Source organism: Xenopus laevis, chromosome 1L (assembly GCF_017654675.1).
Source record: "Xenopus laevis strain J_2021 chromosome 1L, Xenopus_laevis_v10.1, whole genome shotgun sequence".
NCBI lineage: Eukaryota > Metazoa > Chordata > Amphibia > Anura > Pipidae > Xenopus > Xenopus laevis.
Genome location: NC_054371.1, coordinates 114,350,430 through 114,369,059, shown reverse-complemented (window position 1 = coordinate 114,369,059; position 18,630 = coordinate 114,350,430). Strand labels below are relative to the sequence as shown.

The window sequence follows — 18,630 nt, the reverse complement described above, 5'->3', positions numbered from 1 at the left end:
TTTAAAACATGTATCAGTATACTATGTGAAAGCCTTTTTGTGAGAATATAATAGAGTAATACTGAGTTATCATCCTCCTCCCACATTCCTCTTCTCCAATCTACATAAACTGAAGCTGGCTGGGATGTTTGCATAACTGAGATGCTTCTTTGCATAGACCAACATACTTGCACTAAATTGCCATATAGTTACATTATGTTTTTATGGTATGGATATCAATGCTGCATAGAAAATAGAGAAACCACAACACAAACAGCTAATCTGGAATTTGTCAGTTTTATTAGAACACCAACACAACTCATTTGTTAAGTTAATATTTTAAAATCTGTTATAAACTCTTCTGAATGATCCAATTCTGGGGCTTGAGGCTCCCCAGTCATTATATCTCCTGTATTCTCCAGATCTCAGGTAGTACTGACGCCCCCTGTAGTTGGGTTCTTCGTAGAACATCCAATGGCCATCAAACACATTGCAGGAGTGAATGTCATGGAAACGGAATCGATCATAAGTATTGGGGCAGTCATCAAAGAACTCCATCATCTGCCCTTGGAAATCTCCTCTTTCATAGATTCTCATTTTGTATTGACCTTGGTACTTTAAAGACATGGAAAAATATTAAATCTAGTTATGCTTCAGGAATAAACTATTAAATAAGATCTGTACAATTCTTTCAATAGGTTGTTTTTTTTATTTATGTTTGCATAATTAAAAACTGATATAATCTATGTGCAAGCATCAAAGTAAGACATGCTGCAAATTTTCTTTTGAATCTAATCTCACATTAAACTAATTAAAATGACCTTACATTAGGCAGTCTTATTTTTGACTGTATTCGATTTACACTTAATTTTCTAGTTTAAAAGTGAGATTCTGTATATTCACTTTTCAACATTACATAACTTACATTGGGAACAAATCGACAGGATCTGATGGAATCATTGAAGCCCATCCATCTCTGAAAGTCTGGGTATTCTCCTTGCCAGAGATAATACTGGTGTCCCCTGTAACTGGGGTGCTCATAGAGGATCCAGTTTCCACCCTCTACCCTGATGGAGTTGCAGCGATTGAAGTATGAGGACAGGTCAGAACAGTCTGAGCTGCACTCATAGTGGCGGCCTTGGAAGTTCCTTTCCTCATAGAAGAAGATCTGAAGAAATTTTATATTTATGTTTACAAATAAAATTAGCGCTCAGATAAAATCTTTAAGATGATATTTGTTGTAGTTTTGTTTTATGAAAAGTTTTATTTGTTTCATCTTTTAGTTCCTGAGATACAGGAACTTACCTTAAGTATTGCAGTTGCCACATGTTAAACGTTAAAAGATAAATTCAAGGTAAGTTAAGTTACTTAAATAGTAATCAGTACGTAAATAATTGAAGTGAAAATAGATGTGGCTTTTCAGAAAAAAGACAGGTAAGATCATTGCTAATGAAGCTTGCTAATTAGTTAAACTCATGATTTTTTTTGGAAAATAATTGAAGGTAAAAAAACAGAAACACAGAAAATTAAACTAAATGTAAGTATAGGTGGTTGTACATTTTTGCAATTATTTTACTTACTGTCAGGCCAATTACACATGTATGGGTACCCGATGGGGAACATTTGACAGACACAAATGCAATTTTATAGACTAAAAATCTGCCGTTCTGGACAGATAATATAATCTGTGTCCAGGCTAATAGGATGGATGCAATGACAGCAGATGTTGCTATGAGAGGGATTGCAGTTCCATCTTACTTCTGACCAGGTCTTTTTTTTGAACATAGGAGGAGAGATGCATTTAAGAACTTGTATAACTATACAGTAGGGCATCATGGAATGGCTTAAAGGAACCGTTTATTGTAAAAATAAATAACTGGGTAAATAGATAGTCTTTGCAAAATATAAACTGTTTCTGATATAGTTAGTTAGCCAAAATTGTAATCTAAAAAGGATGGAGTAACTGGATGTCTAACAGAAACAAACTTCCTGCTTTTCAGCTCTCTAACTCTGAGGGGTCCGTTTACTAAAGCGCAGTAAAAAATCTTCGCACAATATATAGACAAATTTGTAGCCAAATATGTTTTTGCCAGTTTACTAACCTACTGTAAATATAAATTTGTGAATTTTCTTGCGCAAAAATATGTTTTCGCCAGTTATCGCATTCACTGAAAATAATGACACATACACATTAACGCCTGGTTTACTAAACAGCAAAATGTGCAAAAGACTAAATTTACGCAAGAATATTCCCAACATTTTACCACCACCTATGTAGTGGCGTAAAAGTATTTTTTCGCCAGAAAATTCTCAAGGGGCAGGAAATATCCCATAATACTTTTTTATTTTACCCATTATTCTTTGCTGACAGGAGAGAGATCTGTAGCTATTGCTGACAGGATGATTTGGCTTCTGCTTCTATCTGTTGCAACAGCAGCAGTTTCAGCTCAGAGGAGTATTATTGGCAGCGGGCATCACACTCCAAGGATTCATCGGCCTCTACGCTTTTTTGGTTTCATTGTGATTGGCTACATTAAATTGTGCATTTCTATGAAGCAAAGAGATTGTCTGGTATGATTTCTTGTTCATATGATTCTATTGGCAGAAGGGTTTGTATGATGCAGACATGTTTGATTGGTGTTGGTAATGTTGGCAATGTTGTTGGATGGTATAATCAGTCAATAAAGTTTATGAGTTTTGAAGATGCATTTCTGGCCATAAATGTAAAAATTGCCATAATAACCGCTATAAAACAAGACTATTTTATAGCATAAATATTCTAAAACCGTAATTTAACGCCAGAAAATTCGCAACTCACTAAAATTACCGCTAATGTAAGCTGGTTCATTGACATAGTTACCGCAAGTGATCGCAATGAGCGCAACGCTGTTTAGTAAACTTAGTCCCTGTGAATATTCTGGCGGAAAAATATTCTCTGTAACTAAATATCCCTTGAGATTACCCTTTGAGGGAAGTAAAAAAGGTAACAAAAAAAAAAGATTACAACATATTTCGATCAACTGGTCAACACTGGATCATTTTATAATTTTGAGTGGTTAATTTAAAAGTATGGATTTTTCAATTTCTACATCTATTCATATATGCCAATAATGATCTCTGTAAGTCTCAATGTATTAGCAGAATATTTTTATAACTCTGCTTATTTTTAAATTCCTTTTTGGCTCTAATATGGGAATGAATCACTGTAAAATATTAATGTACAATTCATACATGTCTTGCTGTACCACTATGAATAGCTTGATCGTGGTTATGTATTATCTAGAAAATATTAAAATAGTCATGTTTCCGACTTACCTTTCCCATTTTCAATGTTTGGAAGTTTCAGTGCAATTGACAAGTGGAAAGAGATGGCCTTTTTATATATGTGCTGTATTGCCACTGTCTGCATACACTACTGAGAACATGTATTTTTGTCCAGTAAGTAAATGTAAATATCTTTTGTATTTTTTGGGCTCTGCTGTCACAGCTGTTTCATATGCTTACTGGCACATTTGCTGTATAGCATTACCTAAAGAGCAACAAAGCATTACAGGTTTGCTCATTATATACATGTGAATTGTTTCCATTGTCTTAGCAGTCAAAAGGTCTCATTTGTTTGTCACTGTTTCTCTCTGCAAAGAATAGGAAATCCACTGCCTATGGCCTACATGTGTAGTGCTGGAAGCCAAAAACTACTCAGGAATAGTGATGGGCGAATTTATTCGCCAGGCGCGAATTCGCTGGCGTAAAAAATATATTTTCTTCCTCAAAAACGGGCGCCGGCATCAAAAAACGGGCGCTGGCATCAAAAAAACAGGCGCCAGCGTCAAAAAAACGGGCGCCAGCGTCAAAAACGAGACACCGGCGCCGTTTTGCGAATTCGCCCATCACTACTCAGGAACTTTCTATTTCTATGATTAAATTATTTTGTTCTTTAGTGCTTAACCTCTTTTTTTCTCTTTCAAATTAGTGAAATAGATAGTGATTAGTAAATTCATGTTGGATTTTATTTATGACTGACTGAACCCAAAAGCTTCGGCAATCATAAATGGGCCCCCCATGAAATTGAGACTGAACAGTTATTTAAAAGCTTCTTCATTAATAGAAATATTATTGTTTTAAATTTTACGATTAGAGTGAGTGTTTAGAGTATTTTTTTGATATTACTAGTATTTGACTTCACTAAAAATTCTGTAACTGGAATAAAAAGGATGTTATTCTTTTAGTTGCTAGAGCTTCTCGCTGGGCAAATAACTTCTGTCATAACTTATAGGTAATTAGAAACACTACACTTATTTATGGTGGAAATTTCAGAGTAATAGCAGTGCTACGCAATATGTTGGCGCTATATAAATACATGTTAATAATATTGACAAACTACAAAATAAGCTAAGTAGTTGATGGGTGACTACAATTTGCTATCAGTGGTGCAACAGCAGATAAGGTTAGTAAGGTAGTGATGCATATGGGTGCAGCGGCTACTTCAGGCTTCAGTTGCACACTATCTGCTGCTTGTTTGTTTTCTCAAGTTTCTTGGTACGGCCTCAAACTCTTTTGTCTCACATTGTATGTTTTCTCATGCGATAGAGATGACAGTGAAGTCTGACATACAATATCTCGATTTGCTTTTATCTGCTAATGTTTTGTGTATTTACTGCTGTTGGGTCAGCATTTCATGAAACAGCATGGCCCCCTAGCATTTTATGACACAGCATGGCACCAGCATTTTTTCTAATAATACATTTTTTTATTCCTATAGCATTTCATGGCTGTATGGTCCTAAAGTTTATGGCACAGTTAGACATCAAAAATGTATGCACAGTATGTCCCCAGAATTTCATGATGCAATATTGCTCCAACATTTAGGGGCCGATTTATTATTCAAAATGCCCAAAAAATCTTGAAAAAATCTGTAAAATTCAAACGTTTATTCCATTAATACAATAGTAAAAATACATACATAGTGACCCCATATGATCCACCTTACGTGTTTCGTACCCTCCGGTACTTAATATGTAAATTAATGGTGCTTCCAAAACTGGGGCAAGTCCTTTATACTCAGCTGCCTTAATACAGGACTGGTATTTAATTTGCAGATTTATTAAGGGTCAAATTGAAAATTCAAATTTGAATTTTCTAAATTTTTTTGACTAGGGAATTAACCAAACTCTATTAATTTTTTTAAAAAAATTAAATTAAATCAAACTCTGGCCATTTAAGAATTTAAATTCAACTATTTGCTACCTAAAACCTGCCAAATTTATGTCTAAGTCAATGGAAGAGGTCCAGTGACCAATTTGGAGATGTTTGCAGCCTTCCTGACATTCGAGTTTTTTCAGAAAAAAAACTCGAATCGAGTTTTGTCGAATTCGATTGAAGTTTTTGGTTCGGTAAAATTCTTCGGAGTTTTAGATATTCAATTTTTTTAATAAATAAAATCCCAATCGAATTTAGAAGAAAATTAAATTTAATAGAGTTAAAAAAACTTACATTATTTCACAATTCAAATCTTCATAAATTTGCCTCTCCATCACATGTCTCAACGGACATTTAAAAAGTATAGCCCCAGAAATTTATAACACAAAATGGCCCCAGTATTTCATTGACTTAGCATAGCCCCCCAGCATTTTATGACAGTGTGGCTGCATGAATATTTGACACAGCATGGCCTCAGCATTTCATGAGAATGTGAACACAGAATGTATGCTACTGTGTAGCACCAACATTTATTCCATGGCACTCCAATACCTTTATAATATTATAAAGAGAATTTGCCTAAAAAAGTAGAGTATGCCATTAGCCTTAATGCCAGCTCAAATTACAAAAGTTTTAAATACAAACAATACTAGGCAGCCTTATTACAGTGGTCTTAATCTAACTATGAGTTTATTTTTGGATAAAGGATAGTGATAAGCGAAACTGTTTCTCTGCCAAAAATTGGCAAAACTCATTGAAGTCAATCGGCAAAAATTACTATTCTGCAAATACTTAAAGGAAAATGATACCCCAAAATGAATACTTTAGCAGCATGAAAGTTCATATTAAGATATATCATATTAATGGGCATATTAAATATTCTTACCAAACTGGAATATATATGTAACAATATATTATTTTACTTAGTTTTCCTTGAGCCCCATTTTATAATATTGTCTGTGTTGCCTCTGAAATCACCTGCCCAGAAATAATGCAGCTCTAATGCATTGTTTTATGCACTGTTAATTGTAGGATCCATGGGGGGAGGATTACTCAATAATAAGCATAATAAGTATATTATTATTAGGGATGCACCGAATCCAGGATTTTCAGCAGGATTTGGATTCGGCCGAATCCTTCTGCCAGGTCGAACTGAATCCGAATCCAAATTAGGGGCTGGGAGGGAAATCACGTGAGTTTTTGTTGCAAAACAAGGAAGTAAAATATATTTTAAGCTTCCCAAGGATTCGGATTCGGTTCAGTATTTGGCCGAATCTTTCGAGAAGGATTTGGGGGTTCGGCCGAATCCAAAATAGTGGATTCGGTGCATCCATAATTATTATATTATATTATTATGAAAATTTAGATGAAGCAGGGTTTTACATATGAGCTGTTTTATGCAATATATTTTCATTGAGACCTACATTATTTGGGAGTATACGTGGCAGTACGTGTTTTGACCCTATGACAATCAAGAATTACTTAATTCTAAGGGGTAAATTTATCAAAGAGTGAAGTTCCGCCACTAGAGTGAAATTCCACAGCTCTCCATTCATTTCTATGGGATTTTGAAAGGCGTATTTATCAATGGGTGAAAGTGAAATTTCCCCCTTTGATAAATACGCCTTTAAAAACCCCATAGAAATGAATGGGAAGTGGTGTAATTTCACTCTAGTGGCGGAACTTCACTATTAACTTCACTCTTTGATAAATATACCCCTAAGCCTTTCTAAATGAATAACTTGCTTGCATGGTGAGCAAATTGGTTTCATTTGTTTCAAATTATTACTATTAGCTATATACATAACTACGTACATATTAGAGGCTAATTAACCTGCCCAATATTAGACTTAAAACATCAATAGTTTTCAATAATGCGCATTCAGAAAAATCTTGTTTAGCTTGAAAATCAGAGAAAATATTTTTGCTGTATTTCATTTTCATTATAAGGGTAAAAAAATGCTATACTAAATCAGTAAGTTTTCTGAAGACCAGACTTTGGATCAACATTGTTTTTGGGGAATGAATTGCAGTAAACCTCTGTATTTTATTAGGACCTAAAAGGCCCTGCCATAAGGTTCCTGACAAACTACAAGACTATTTGAAAAGATATATTGTATGTATATTGTTTAACTTTCCAACCTAAAGATTGAACCTGTTTACTTTTAATGTTAAAACATGTGTCAGTATACTATGTGAAAGCCTATTTGTGAGAATATAATAGAGTAATAGAGAGTTATCAAACTCCTCCCACATTCCACTTCTCCAATCTACATAAACTCACGCTGGCCAAGATGTCTGCATAACTGAGATGCTTCTTTGCATAGACTAACATACTTGCACTAAATTGCCATGTAGTTATGTTGTTTTTGTGGCATGGATATCAATGCTGCACAGTAAATAGAGAAACCATAACACAAACAGCTAATCTGGAATTTGTCAGTTTTATTGAAACCATAGACATTTGATTTGCTAAGTTAATATTCTAAAATCTGTTATAAACTCTTCTGAATGATCCAATTCTGGGGCTTGAGGCTCCCCAGTCATTAAATCTCCTGTATTCTCCAGATCTCAGGTAGAACTGACGTCCCCTGTAGTTGGGTTCCTCGTAGAACATCCAATGGCCATCAAACACATTGCAGGAGTGAATGTCATGGAAACGGAATCGATCATAAGTATTAGGGCAGTCATCAAAGAACTCCATCATCTGCCCTTGGAAATCTCCTCTTTCGTAGATTCTCATTTTGTATTGACCATGGTACTTTAAAGAAATGGAAAAATATTAAACATATCTGTTTGAAAAAAATTAAAGCTGATATATCCTTTGTGAAAGCATTAAAATTAAAAATGCTGCAATTTTTCTTTTCAATCCAACCTCACATTAAGCTGCTTAAAATATAAATCTGGTAAACATATATAGTCCTTACGTTAGACAGTCTTACTTTCTACTATATTGTATCTACATTTAATTTTCTAGGTTAAATAGGAGATTTTAAGGGTGATTTTTGATGAATAATCACCAAAATCTATTCCATTAGTACTGTTTCTTCTGAAGAACCTTACATTGGGAACAAATCGACAGGACCTGATGGAGTCATTGAAGCCCATCCACCTCTGAAAGTCTGGGTATTCTCCTTGCCAGAGGTAATACTGGTGTCCCCGGTAACTGGGGTGCTCATAGAGGATCCAGTTTCCACCCTCTACCCTGATGGAGTTGCAGCGATTGAAGTATGAGGACAGGTCAGAACAATCTGAGCCGCACTCATAGTGGCGACCTTGGAAGTTCCTTTCCTCATAGAAGAAGATCTGAAGAAAGACATTGTAGATTCAATTTTACAAATAAAACTAAGGCATCCATTTTTAAGATGATTTTTTGTTTGTTTCTGGTTTATGAAACATTTATTTTTTTATTCCTTATTCCTGAGAAACAGAAACAGTATTGCAGAATCCACATGTTAAATGTTTAAAGATAGATTCAAGCTAACTACTACTATTAGTACTAAATACTAATTAATAATGTCATTAAATAGATACAGCTTTTCAGATCAAATATGTATTGCTGATCCTATCAATCTTGCTAATTAAACTGCCATCATTTTTTAAGTAATATTGGAAAAAAACATAGAAAATTAAAATGAAGGTAACTATAGCGGGCCACATATCCACACATTTGGTAATGCAGTATTTGTTACTGCCAAGTCAACTAGACATGTAAGGATACTGCATAGGAAAGTTTTGACAGACATGTCTGTAGTATTCACAATATGCCTTTATGGACAAAAAATCTGTGTCCAGGCTAATAAATTGGATGAGACATCCATGAGTTTTTGGCCAAATCACTTGATTTTTTGGGCTTTTTCCAAGAAAGCCAGCATTTTTTGTATTTTTGGACGAAAAGTCCAATATAGTTGGATTTTCAGGCTAAAACCAGCTCAGTTATTCCACAGAAATGGCCAAATAGTGAAGGGACCTCTCCCATTGACATTTATACAATCTTGGTAGGTCTGAGATGCCAGATTTTCAGATTTGGAATTTTTCCATCCTGAGGGTATAATAAATCTCAAAAAATAAATTTTTCTTTCACTAAGGGGCAGATTCACTAACTTCGAGTGAAGGATTCGAATGAAAAAAATTTGAATTTCGAAGTATTTTTTGGGTACTTCGACCATCGAATTTCTTAAATTCGTTCGAATTCGAACGAAATCGAACGAATCGAAGTAAAAATCGTTCGACTATTCGACCATTCGATAGTCGAAGTACTTTCGAAGGATTTAATTGTTCGATCGAACGAAAAATCCTTCGATCGATCGATCGCAGGATTAGCGCTAAATCCTTCGACTTCGATATTCGAAGTCGAAGGATTTCAATTCGAGGGTCGAATTTCGAAGTATTTTTAACTTCGAAATTCGACCCTTAATGAATCTGCCCCTAAATATTTGGAGTTTGGTTAAAAAAACCTCTTTAAATTAGTTTTTTGAGTTTTTTGCATTAGGACTTTAATAGTGTTGCTATCATTTTGTGTTTTGCATCACCATAAAATTAAGTATCTTTGTTTGATTGCTAGGGTCTTGAGACTCTAGAAAATGCAATTCTTAAGATTGGAGAACCTCATGTAAAGACTTGGACAACTATGCAGTAGTGCATCATTAGGGAATTTTTACCTTTTGAAAAAGACAGCCTTATTTGATTTGGAGCTGGAAAGCCAACTTCATAATATGCAATTTGTGAATTTGAATGTGTTTTTAAATAATCTTTGTGGGTCACATTTTATTAGCAGTCTGTATAGTTCTATCATTAGTGCAAAATATTACATAATTATTTTGCATCTTAAAAAATCCCTTTGTTCCTAAAATATTAGAATTAGTGATGGGCGAATTTGCGCCGTTTCGCCGAAAAATTCGCGAAAAAGCGAAAAATTTGCGAAACGGCCCGTTTTTTTTGCCGCGAATTTTCGCGAGCATTTCGCAAATTTAGACGCTGGCGGCGAAACGCGCAGATTCGCCACGAATGCGCGCCTGGCGAATAAATTCGCCCATCACTAATTAGAATGAATTACTGTATAGTGTATTCAAGGTTTTTATTCCAGAACTGTAGATTTTATATATATATATATATATATATATTCTGCTCTACCTCTATGAAAAGATTGATCATGGTTATGTATTATCTAGAAATTTCAAAATACTCATGGTTCTGACTTACCTTTCCCATTTTGAGTGTTTGGAAGTTTCTGTACAATCAACAAGTGGAAAGAGATGGCCTTTATATATGTGCTATATTGCTGCTGTCTGCATACACTACTGAGAACATGCATTTTTGTCTATTAAGTAAAATGTAAATATCTTTTGTATTTTTTGGGCTCTGCTGTCACAGCTGCTCTCTATGCTTACTGGCACCTATGCTGTATAGCTTTACCTTAAGCGCAACAAAGCATTGCAGGTTTGCTCATTATATACACATGTGAATTGTTTCCATTGTGTCAGCAAAAGGTCTAATTTGTATGTCACTGCATCTCTCTGCAAAGAATAGAAAATCCACTGCCCATGGCCTACATGTGTAGTGTTAAAAGGGCGGAAAGTGCTCAGGAACTCTCTCTGTAGCATTTCTGTGACCTGTTAACTTGTGACTTCCAGTGTCGGCCATAGACAATGTTTACCATAATTTATAGCAGTTTAAATTCTTTTGTTCCTTGGTGCTTAACCTCCTTGTTTTCTCCTTCAGATTAGTGAAATAGATAGTGATTAGTAAATTCACAATGGATTTTATTTATGCCTGACTGAACAGAAAAGCTTGGGCAATCATAAATGGGCCCCCCATGTAACTGAGTCTGAACAGTTATTTATAAGCTTCCCCATTAACAGCAGAATTATTGTTTTAAGCTTTATGATTAGAGCGAGTGTGTAGAGTATTGTTTGATATTACTAATATTACACTTCACTAAATGTTTTGCAACTTGAGTACAAAAGATGTTATTCTTTATAGTTGCAAGAGTTTTCCGCTTGGCATATAACTTTAGCCATAGCTTATAGGTAATTGGAAACACTAAACCTATTTAAAGGGGACCTGTCACTAAGAAATAAAAAGCTGTATAATAAAAGTTATTTTCAAATGAAACATGAAATCCAATTTTTTTTTAATTAAAGCATTCATAGTTGTTGTAAACTCATTTAAAGATCTCAGCTGTCAATCAAATATTGCCTGCCCCTCCTCTATACAGGCAATTATTTTCACTTTCCATTCAGCACTGACTAGATGTCACTGCACTCCCCATATTCCCTCACATTCCCCCACTCTTTTCACCATTTAATTGTGTAACCAGTGTATGGGGATAGACATCAGGTCTCCCATTCTGGTGCACAAACAAGATTGTGAGATGATAAGGCTTGCCTTAATAACAGTTTCCACAAAATGGCTCCTGCATACTTGCTATCATGATGAGCTCCCAGACCAAAGAAAACAAGATTCCAATAATTTATGAAGTGTAATTGAAGTTTATTTTTATTTAAAGTTATATTTATCGGGTGATGGGTCCCATTTAAGGTGGACATTTCAGAGTAATAGCTGTATTGACACACTACAAAATAAGCTATGCAGTTGATGGGTAACTCCACCTTGCTATCAGTGGTGCAACAGCAAATAAAGTTGATAAGGTAGTGGTGCAAACAGGTGCAGCAGCTACTTCAGGCTTGAGTTGCACACTATCTGCTACTTGCTTTGTTTGTAATAGTGTTATGTTGTTGTGTTCTTGGTATGGCCTAAAACTCTTTTGTCTCACATTGTATGTTTTCTCATGCAGTAGGGATGATAATAAATTCTGACTTTTTTGGATTTGCTTTTATCTGCTAATGTTTTGTGTATATTGGGTAAGCATTTCATGAAACAGCATTATCCCCTAGCATTTTATAACACAGCATGACACCAGCAATCTTTCTAAAGTTAAGTTTTTTTAATGCCTGTAACATTTCATGGCTGGGTGGCCCTAAAGTTTATGGTACAGTTAGACCTCAGAATTGTATGCACAGTATTACCCCAGTATTTCATGATGCAAAATTCCTCCAACACTTAGGGGCAGATTTATTAAAGGTCAAATTGAATTCAAATTCAAATTTTCAAAACATTTTAATGGTCAAAACTATCAAATTTGACTAGGGAATTATCCAAACTCGAACTTTTTAAAAAAAATGTGATTTTCAAGATTTATCAACTCTGTCCTTTTAAGAATTCAAATCTGACACCTAAAACCTTGCAAATTCATGTAATTCATTCAAGTCAATGGGAGAGGACCATGACCTATTTGGATATGTTTGTAGGCTTCCTGACATTCGAGTTTGGTTGAATTCGAATCAAATTTGATTTGAGTTTTCGGGTCAGTAAGATTCTTCTGAGTTTTAGATGTTCAATTTCTTATGTAAATATCCCCCCAATCGAATTTTGAAGAAAAGAGAATTTAATAGAGTTAAAAAAAACTCACATGAATTTGAAATTTGACTCTTGATAAATCTTCCTCCCCATGATTTGTCTACACAGACATTTATAAAGTATAGCCCCAGAAATTTATGACAAAAAATGGCCCCAGCATTTCATGACTTAGCTTAGCCCCCCAGCATTTTATGACTGCATGAATATATGACACAGCATTGCCTCAGCATTTCATGAGAATGTGACAACAGAAATGTATGTTGCTGTGTAGCCCCAGCATTTATTCCATGGCACTTCACTACATTTATAATATTATTTACAGAATTTGCCTAAAAAAGTGTAGTATGCCATTGGCCTTAATGCCAGCTCAAAGGACACACATTTTAAATAGAAACAATAATAGGCACCCTTATAACAGTGGTCTTAATCTATTGTTTTCCATGTTAAACAAGCATGAATTTCAACAAAAGATCAAAGCAGAACAATGAGGCACACCAATACAATTTGTAGCAAAAATGCCTAATAGGAAAATGAAAAGTAAATATGATTGGTGAAGCCATCTAAGTTGTTCCACAGATTAAAATAAGTAAATTAAAATCTAATTATATAACCAAGCAACCAAACCACCAAACAACGCTCAGCGAATGTTAATACATTTTAAAATTGTACCAGCATAAAGCAACGGCTGTAAACAAAGAAAATATATAAACATATCCATTGAACCAGCAAAGATTATCTTATAAATGTAACAAGCCCAATGTGCGTGTTTTGAAACTAGAGTCAATTTTAACCCAGAATAATGACCAAGTTTCAATAAATGACTGTTTGAGATGTGGTTCTGCTGATTTAATCCTTATTGCTTCTTGCCAGCAGAGTTGGTTTAGGAGAGACAGAATGTCTGCCAGTCAAGGAATGGACTCAGACAGCCAATTTAAAAACAGAAGGTTCTTAGTAGCAGATGTAAACATCAAAAGTAGACTTAACAATGGGTCACTCAGGGAATTGGGTTGCCCCTTTAGTCCAGGTCCTGGGGAATCCAAATGTAGGAGTGCAAATTTAGGGTTAAGTTTAATGTTAAGCCTTAGTTTTAGAATCAAAAACTTTTCCAAGGATGACCATACCTTGCACGCTTTTGGACAACACCATAAGTAGTGAAATAGGTCCACATCTAGTTGGGTACATTTCAGACAGAAGGTCTGAGAACCCACACCTAAACACTTTTTATATGGTTTCCCATAGCCCAAGTGAACCAATTTAAAATGTTGTTCTCTCCAGTTTTCGGACACTTAGGGGCAGATTTATAAAGGGTCGAATTTTGAAGTGGAAAATACTTCGAAATTCGACCATCGAATAGAATCCTCCAACACTCGATTTCAAAGTCAGAGGATTTTATTCATCATATGATTGTATTCCGATCGTAGTACGATTTTTACTTCGAATCAAAGTCGAAGTCGTAGTATCCTCATCGATGGTCAAAGTATCTAAAAAGTTACTTCGAAATTCGAACTTTTTGTACTTCGAAAATTCACTCGAACGTAGTAAATCGCCCCTTAAGTGCTTGTTATATTTACTAATGGAATTTTAAGAGATGGGAAGGAGTAATTGCAGATTGTAAGTAACCAGACCATTTTTCAGCCACTTTCTTTAGTGGATGGGGTTGCCTGTTTCCTGGAGACCAAAATATTTGGGAAATGAGATCTATGTTCATTAAATCAGGATTTTCAAGAATAACATTCTTTGACCTTGTGAGCCAATATTCCTGAAGAACATAAGATTCTTTATTTTGGGCTCCAACTAAACTGCTCTTAATAAACATGTACATAGAATGATCACCTGGCTTTAGGTTGTTGTGACTTCCAAACTCAGGCATCTTCCATCAATAAAGGTAGATTGTTTTTCTTATTAGGAAGGAGGGAAGGATAACCCATTTTAGAATTTCTCCACAGGAGCTGTAGGGGCATAAAGGGGGTCTGCATGTGATTTAGTGACTTGAAAACAAGAGTTTCCAGGTGGATGAGTTTATCTTTGGTTAATGGATAGTGATGAGCAAACCAGTTTTTTTGTGAAAAATTGGCAAAACTCTTTGAAGTCAATAAGCAATTTGTGGGAGAAGAGATAGAGCTACAAGGCCACTGCGATTACAGCTTAAAACATACTTGCACTAAATTGGCATATAGTTATGTTATGTTTTTGCGGTATGGATATCAATGCTGCATAGAACATAGAGAAACCACAACACAAACAGCTAATCTGGAATTAGTTTGTTTTATTGGAACACAGACACATCTGATTTGTTAAATTAATATTTTAAAATCTGTTATAAACTCTTCTGAATGATCCAATTCTGGGGCTTGAGGCTCCCCAGTCGTTGAATCTCCTGTATTCTCCAGATCTCAGGTAGAACTGACGTCCCCTGTAGTTGGGTTCCTCATAGAACATCCAATGGCCATCAAACACATTGCAGGAGTGAATGTCATGGAAACGGAATCGATCATAAGTATTGGGGCAGTCATCAAAGAACTCCATCATCTGACCTTGGAAATCTCCTCTTTCATAGATTCTCATTTTGTATTGACCTTGGTACTTCAAAGAAATGGAAAAATATTAAATATATTTGTTTGAAAAAAGTTTAATCTGATGTATGCTTTGTGCAAGCATTAAAATTAAAAATGCTGCAATTTTTCTTTTCAATCCAACCTCACATTAAGATACTTAAAATGTACTTCTAGTAAATATATAATGTCCTTATGTTAGACAGTCTTTTTTCTAGTATATTGTATCTACATTTAATTTTCTAGGTTAAATAGGAGATTTTAAGGGTCTGAATATCTGCTTATGAATAATCACCAAAATCTATTCTATTAGTACTGGTTCTGCTTAAAAACCTTATGTAACTTACATTGGGAACAAATCGACAAGACCTAATGGAGTCATTGAATCCCATCCACCTCTGAAAGTCTGGGTATTCTCCTTGCCAGAGGTAATACTGGTGTCCCCTGTAACTGGGGTGCTCATAGAGGATCCAGTTTCCACCCTCTACTCTGATGGAGTTGCAGCGATTGAAGTATGAAGACAGGTCAGAACAGTCTGAGCCGCACTCATAGTGGCGACCTTGGAAGTTCCTGTCCTCATAGAAGAAGATCTGAAGAAAGACATTGTAGATTCAATTTTACAAATAAAACTAGGACATACACACATTCTTTAAGATGATTTTTTGTGTGTTTATGGTTTATGAAACGTTTCTTTTTTTTCGTTTTATTCCCGAGATACTGGAACATACCTTTTAAATATTGCAGAATCCACATGTTAAATGTTTAAAGATAGATTCAAGGTAACTGCTACTATCAGTACTAAATTCTAATTAATAATGGCATTAACAGATACAGCTTTTCAGATAAAATATGTATTGCTGATCTTAGCAAACTTGCTAATTAAACTGCTATAATTTTTTAAGTAATATTGGAAAAAAACATAGAAAATTAAAATCAAGGTAAGTATAGGAGGCCACACCTCCACAAATTTGGTAATGCGGTTTTTCTTACTGCCAAGCCAACTAAACATGTAAGGGAACTGCATTGGGACATTTTGACAGACATGTCTGTAGTATTCACAATCTGCGTTTATGGACAGAAAATCTGTGGCCATTTTTTTTTTTTGGCTTTTTTCAGCATTTTCTGGATTTTCGCATGAAAAGTCTGATATATTTGGATTTTGGGCTAATTCCAGCTCAGAAATTCCATAGAAATAGCCAAAATAGTGAAGGAACCTCTACCAATGATTTTTAGGTAGGTCTGAGATGCCAGATTTTCATATTTGGAATTTTTCCATCCTCATGATATAATGGATCTCAAAATATCAGTTTTTTCCACTAAAAATTCGTAGTTTGGTTAAAAAAACTCTTTACATTTTTTGGGGGGGTTTGGCATTAGGACTTTAATAAATAACCCCCTTAGTGTTGCTATCATTTTGTGTATTGCATCACCATCCATTTAAGTATCTGTGTTTGATTGCTAGGGTCTTAAAACTCTAGAAAATGCAGTATTTTTACCTTTTGAAAAAGACAGTCTTATTTGATTTGGAGCTGGAAAGCCAACTTCATAATATGCAAGTGGTGTATTTGAATGTGTTTTTGTCTGTATAGATATCTATTCAAAGATAATCTTTGTGGGTCTCGTTTAATTAGCAGACTGTATGGTTCTATCATTAGTGCAAAATATTGCATAGTTATTTTGCATCTTGAAAAATTCCTTTGTGTCTCAAATATTAGAATCAATAACTGTATATTGTATTCAAGGTTTTTATTCCAAAACTATAGATTTTATATATATATATATATATATATATATATATGTAACAAAGAAATCCGCACTCATAGGTCTTTTGTGAAGAAAAAAATGGGTTTATTCAACGTTTTGGCTCTTAGACTCGAGCCGTCATCAGGAAGGGTAGAGCCTTCCTGATGACAGCTCGAGTCTAAGAGCCGAAACGCTGAATAAACCCATTTTTTTTCTTCACAAAAGGCCTATGAGTGCGGATTTCTTTGCTCTATAGATTTTGATATAAGTTCCATCACCTAGGCATTTCCATTGTTTTCTGAGTGCACCTATCCAGTAGTTTGTATATATATATATATATATATATATATATATATATATATATATATATAGTCCGTTCGTGGAGCGCACACCATGAGGTAAATGACAGCCTGGGTGCAAGCCTAAATTTGGACACCATTTAAACCCTGCACTGCTTAGTTTGTGTTCTGTTTTCTTTCCCTGACGAAGGTTCCAAGAAGGAACCGAAACGTTGGATCACAATAAACCTTTTTGGTTTCACCTTATTGAATTGTTGCAATTTCTTTTCCTGTGAGTGCCATCACTTTTGGATGGAATATATATATATATATATATATATATAGACAAATACAAGATTCTTCTGCACTCAACCCATTATCAATATATTTAAGACATTTTGTGCATACTGCTACTGAAAAATGCCTTACCCTTTAAACAAAACAGGGATTGTTTGTCCATATATTGCAATATATTTAAGCTGGCCAACTACGTCAAAGTCATCCCATATCTGGCCAGTCCTATGCTCAATTTTCATCTGATTCATTAAGAATTCTATGGTTTAATTATACATTTTATAAAAGGGACGAATACGTTTTACCTGCAACTTACTAGCTGCTTTCAAAGTAAAACTCCCAAACTTGGCTGCCCTTTTATTAGACACCAGTGGGATCACCTGACTATAGTTGGAGAGGGTGGGAGCTACAACATATATATATATATATACTGCTCTACCTCTATGAAAAGATTTATCATGGTTATGTATTATCTAGAAAATATCAAAATAGTTATAGTTCTGACTTACCTTTCCCATTTTGAGTGTTTGGAAGTTTCTGTACAATCAACAAGTGGAAAGAGATGGCCTTTATATATGTGCTATATTGCTGCTGTCTGCATACACTACTGAGAACATGTATTTTTGTCTATTAAGTAAAATGTAAATATCTTTTGTATTTTTTGGGCTCTGCTGTCACAGCTGTTCTCTATGCTTAATGGCACCTATGCTGTATAGCTTTACCTTAAGAGCAACAAAGCATTGTAGGTTTGCTCATTATATACGTATGTGAATTGTTTCCATTGTGTCAGCAAAAGGTCTAATTTGTATGTCCCTGCATCTCTCCGCAAAGAATAGAAAATCCACTGCCCATGGCCTACATACTGCTAAAAGGGCAGAAAGTGCTCAGGAACTCTCTCTGTAGCATTTCTGTGACCTGTTAACTTGTGACTTCCAGTGTCGGCCATAGACAATGTTTACCATAATTTATAGCAGTTTACATTATTTTGTTCCTTGGTGCTCAACCTCCTTGTTTTCTCCGTCAGATTAGTGAAATAGATAGTGATTAGTAAATTCACAATGGAGTTTATTTATGCCTGACTGAACATAAAAGCTTGGGCAATCATAAATGGGCCCCCCATGTTACTGAGATTGAATAGATATTTATAAGCTTCCCCATTAACAGCAGCA

The 18,630-nt window shown here is 34.9% G+C and overlaps 3 protein-coding genes across 3 annotated transcripts; all 3 read right to left on the bottom strand.

Annotated features, from left to right (window-relative positions):
- Positions 1 to 318: 318 nt before the first annotated feature.
- On the bottom strand, positions 319 to 3,303 carry crygdl.8.L (crystallin gamma D like gene 8 L homeolog). Its single transcript, XM_018269432.2, has 3 exons — positions 3,295 to 3,303; positions 905 to 1,147; positions 319 to 594 (listed from the first exon to the last, which is right to left on the bottom strand). The coding sequence occupies exons 1-3, from the start codon at positions 3,301 to 3,303 to the stop codon at positions 319 to 321; spliced, it is 528 nt and encodes a 175-aa protein (XP_018124921.1).
- Positions 3,304 to 7,660: 4,357 nt separating this feature from the next.
- On the bottom strand, positions 7,661 to 10,386 carry crygdl.7.L (crystallin gamma D like gene 7 L homeolog). The gene is made up of 3 exons (XM_041585629.1): positions 10,378 to 10,386; positions 8,239 to 8,481; positions 7,661 to 7,936 (listed from the first exon to the last, which is right to left on the bottom strand). The coding sequence occupies exons 1-3, from the start codon at positions 10,384 to 10,386 to the stop codon at positions 7,661 to 7,663; spliced, it is 528 nt and encodes a 175-aa protein (XP_041441563.1).
- Positions 10,387 to 14,901: 4,515 nt separating this feature from the next.
- On the bottom strand, positions 14,902 to 17,979 carry crygdl.6.L (crystallin gamma D like gene 6 L homeolog). The gene is made up of 3 exons (XM_041585620.1): positions 17,971 to 17,979; positions 15,490 to 15,736; positions 14,902 to 15,170 (listed from the first exon to the last, which is right to left on the bottom strand). Exons 1-3 carry the CDS (start codon positions 17,977 to 17,979, stop codon positions 14,902 to 14,904), a joined length of 525 nt encoding a protein of 174 aa, XP_041441554.1.
- Positions 17,980 to 18,630: the final 651 nt, after the last annotated feature.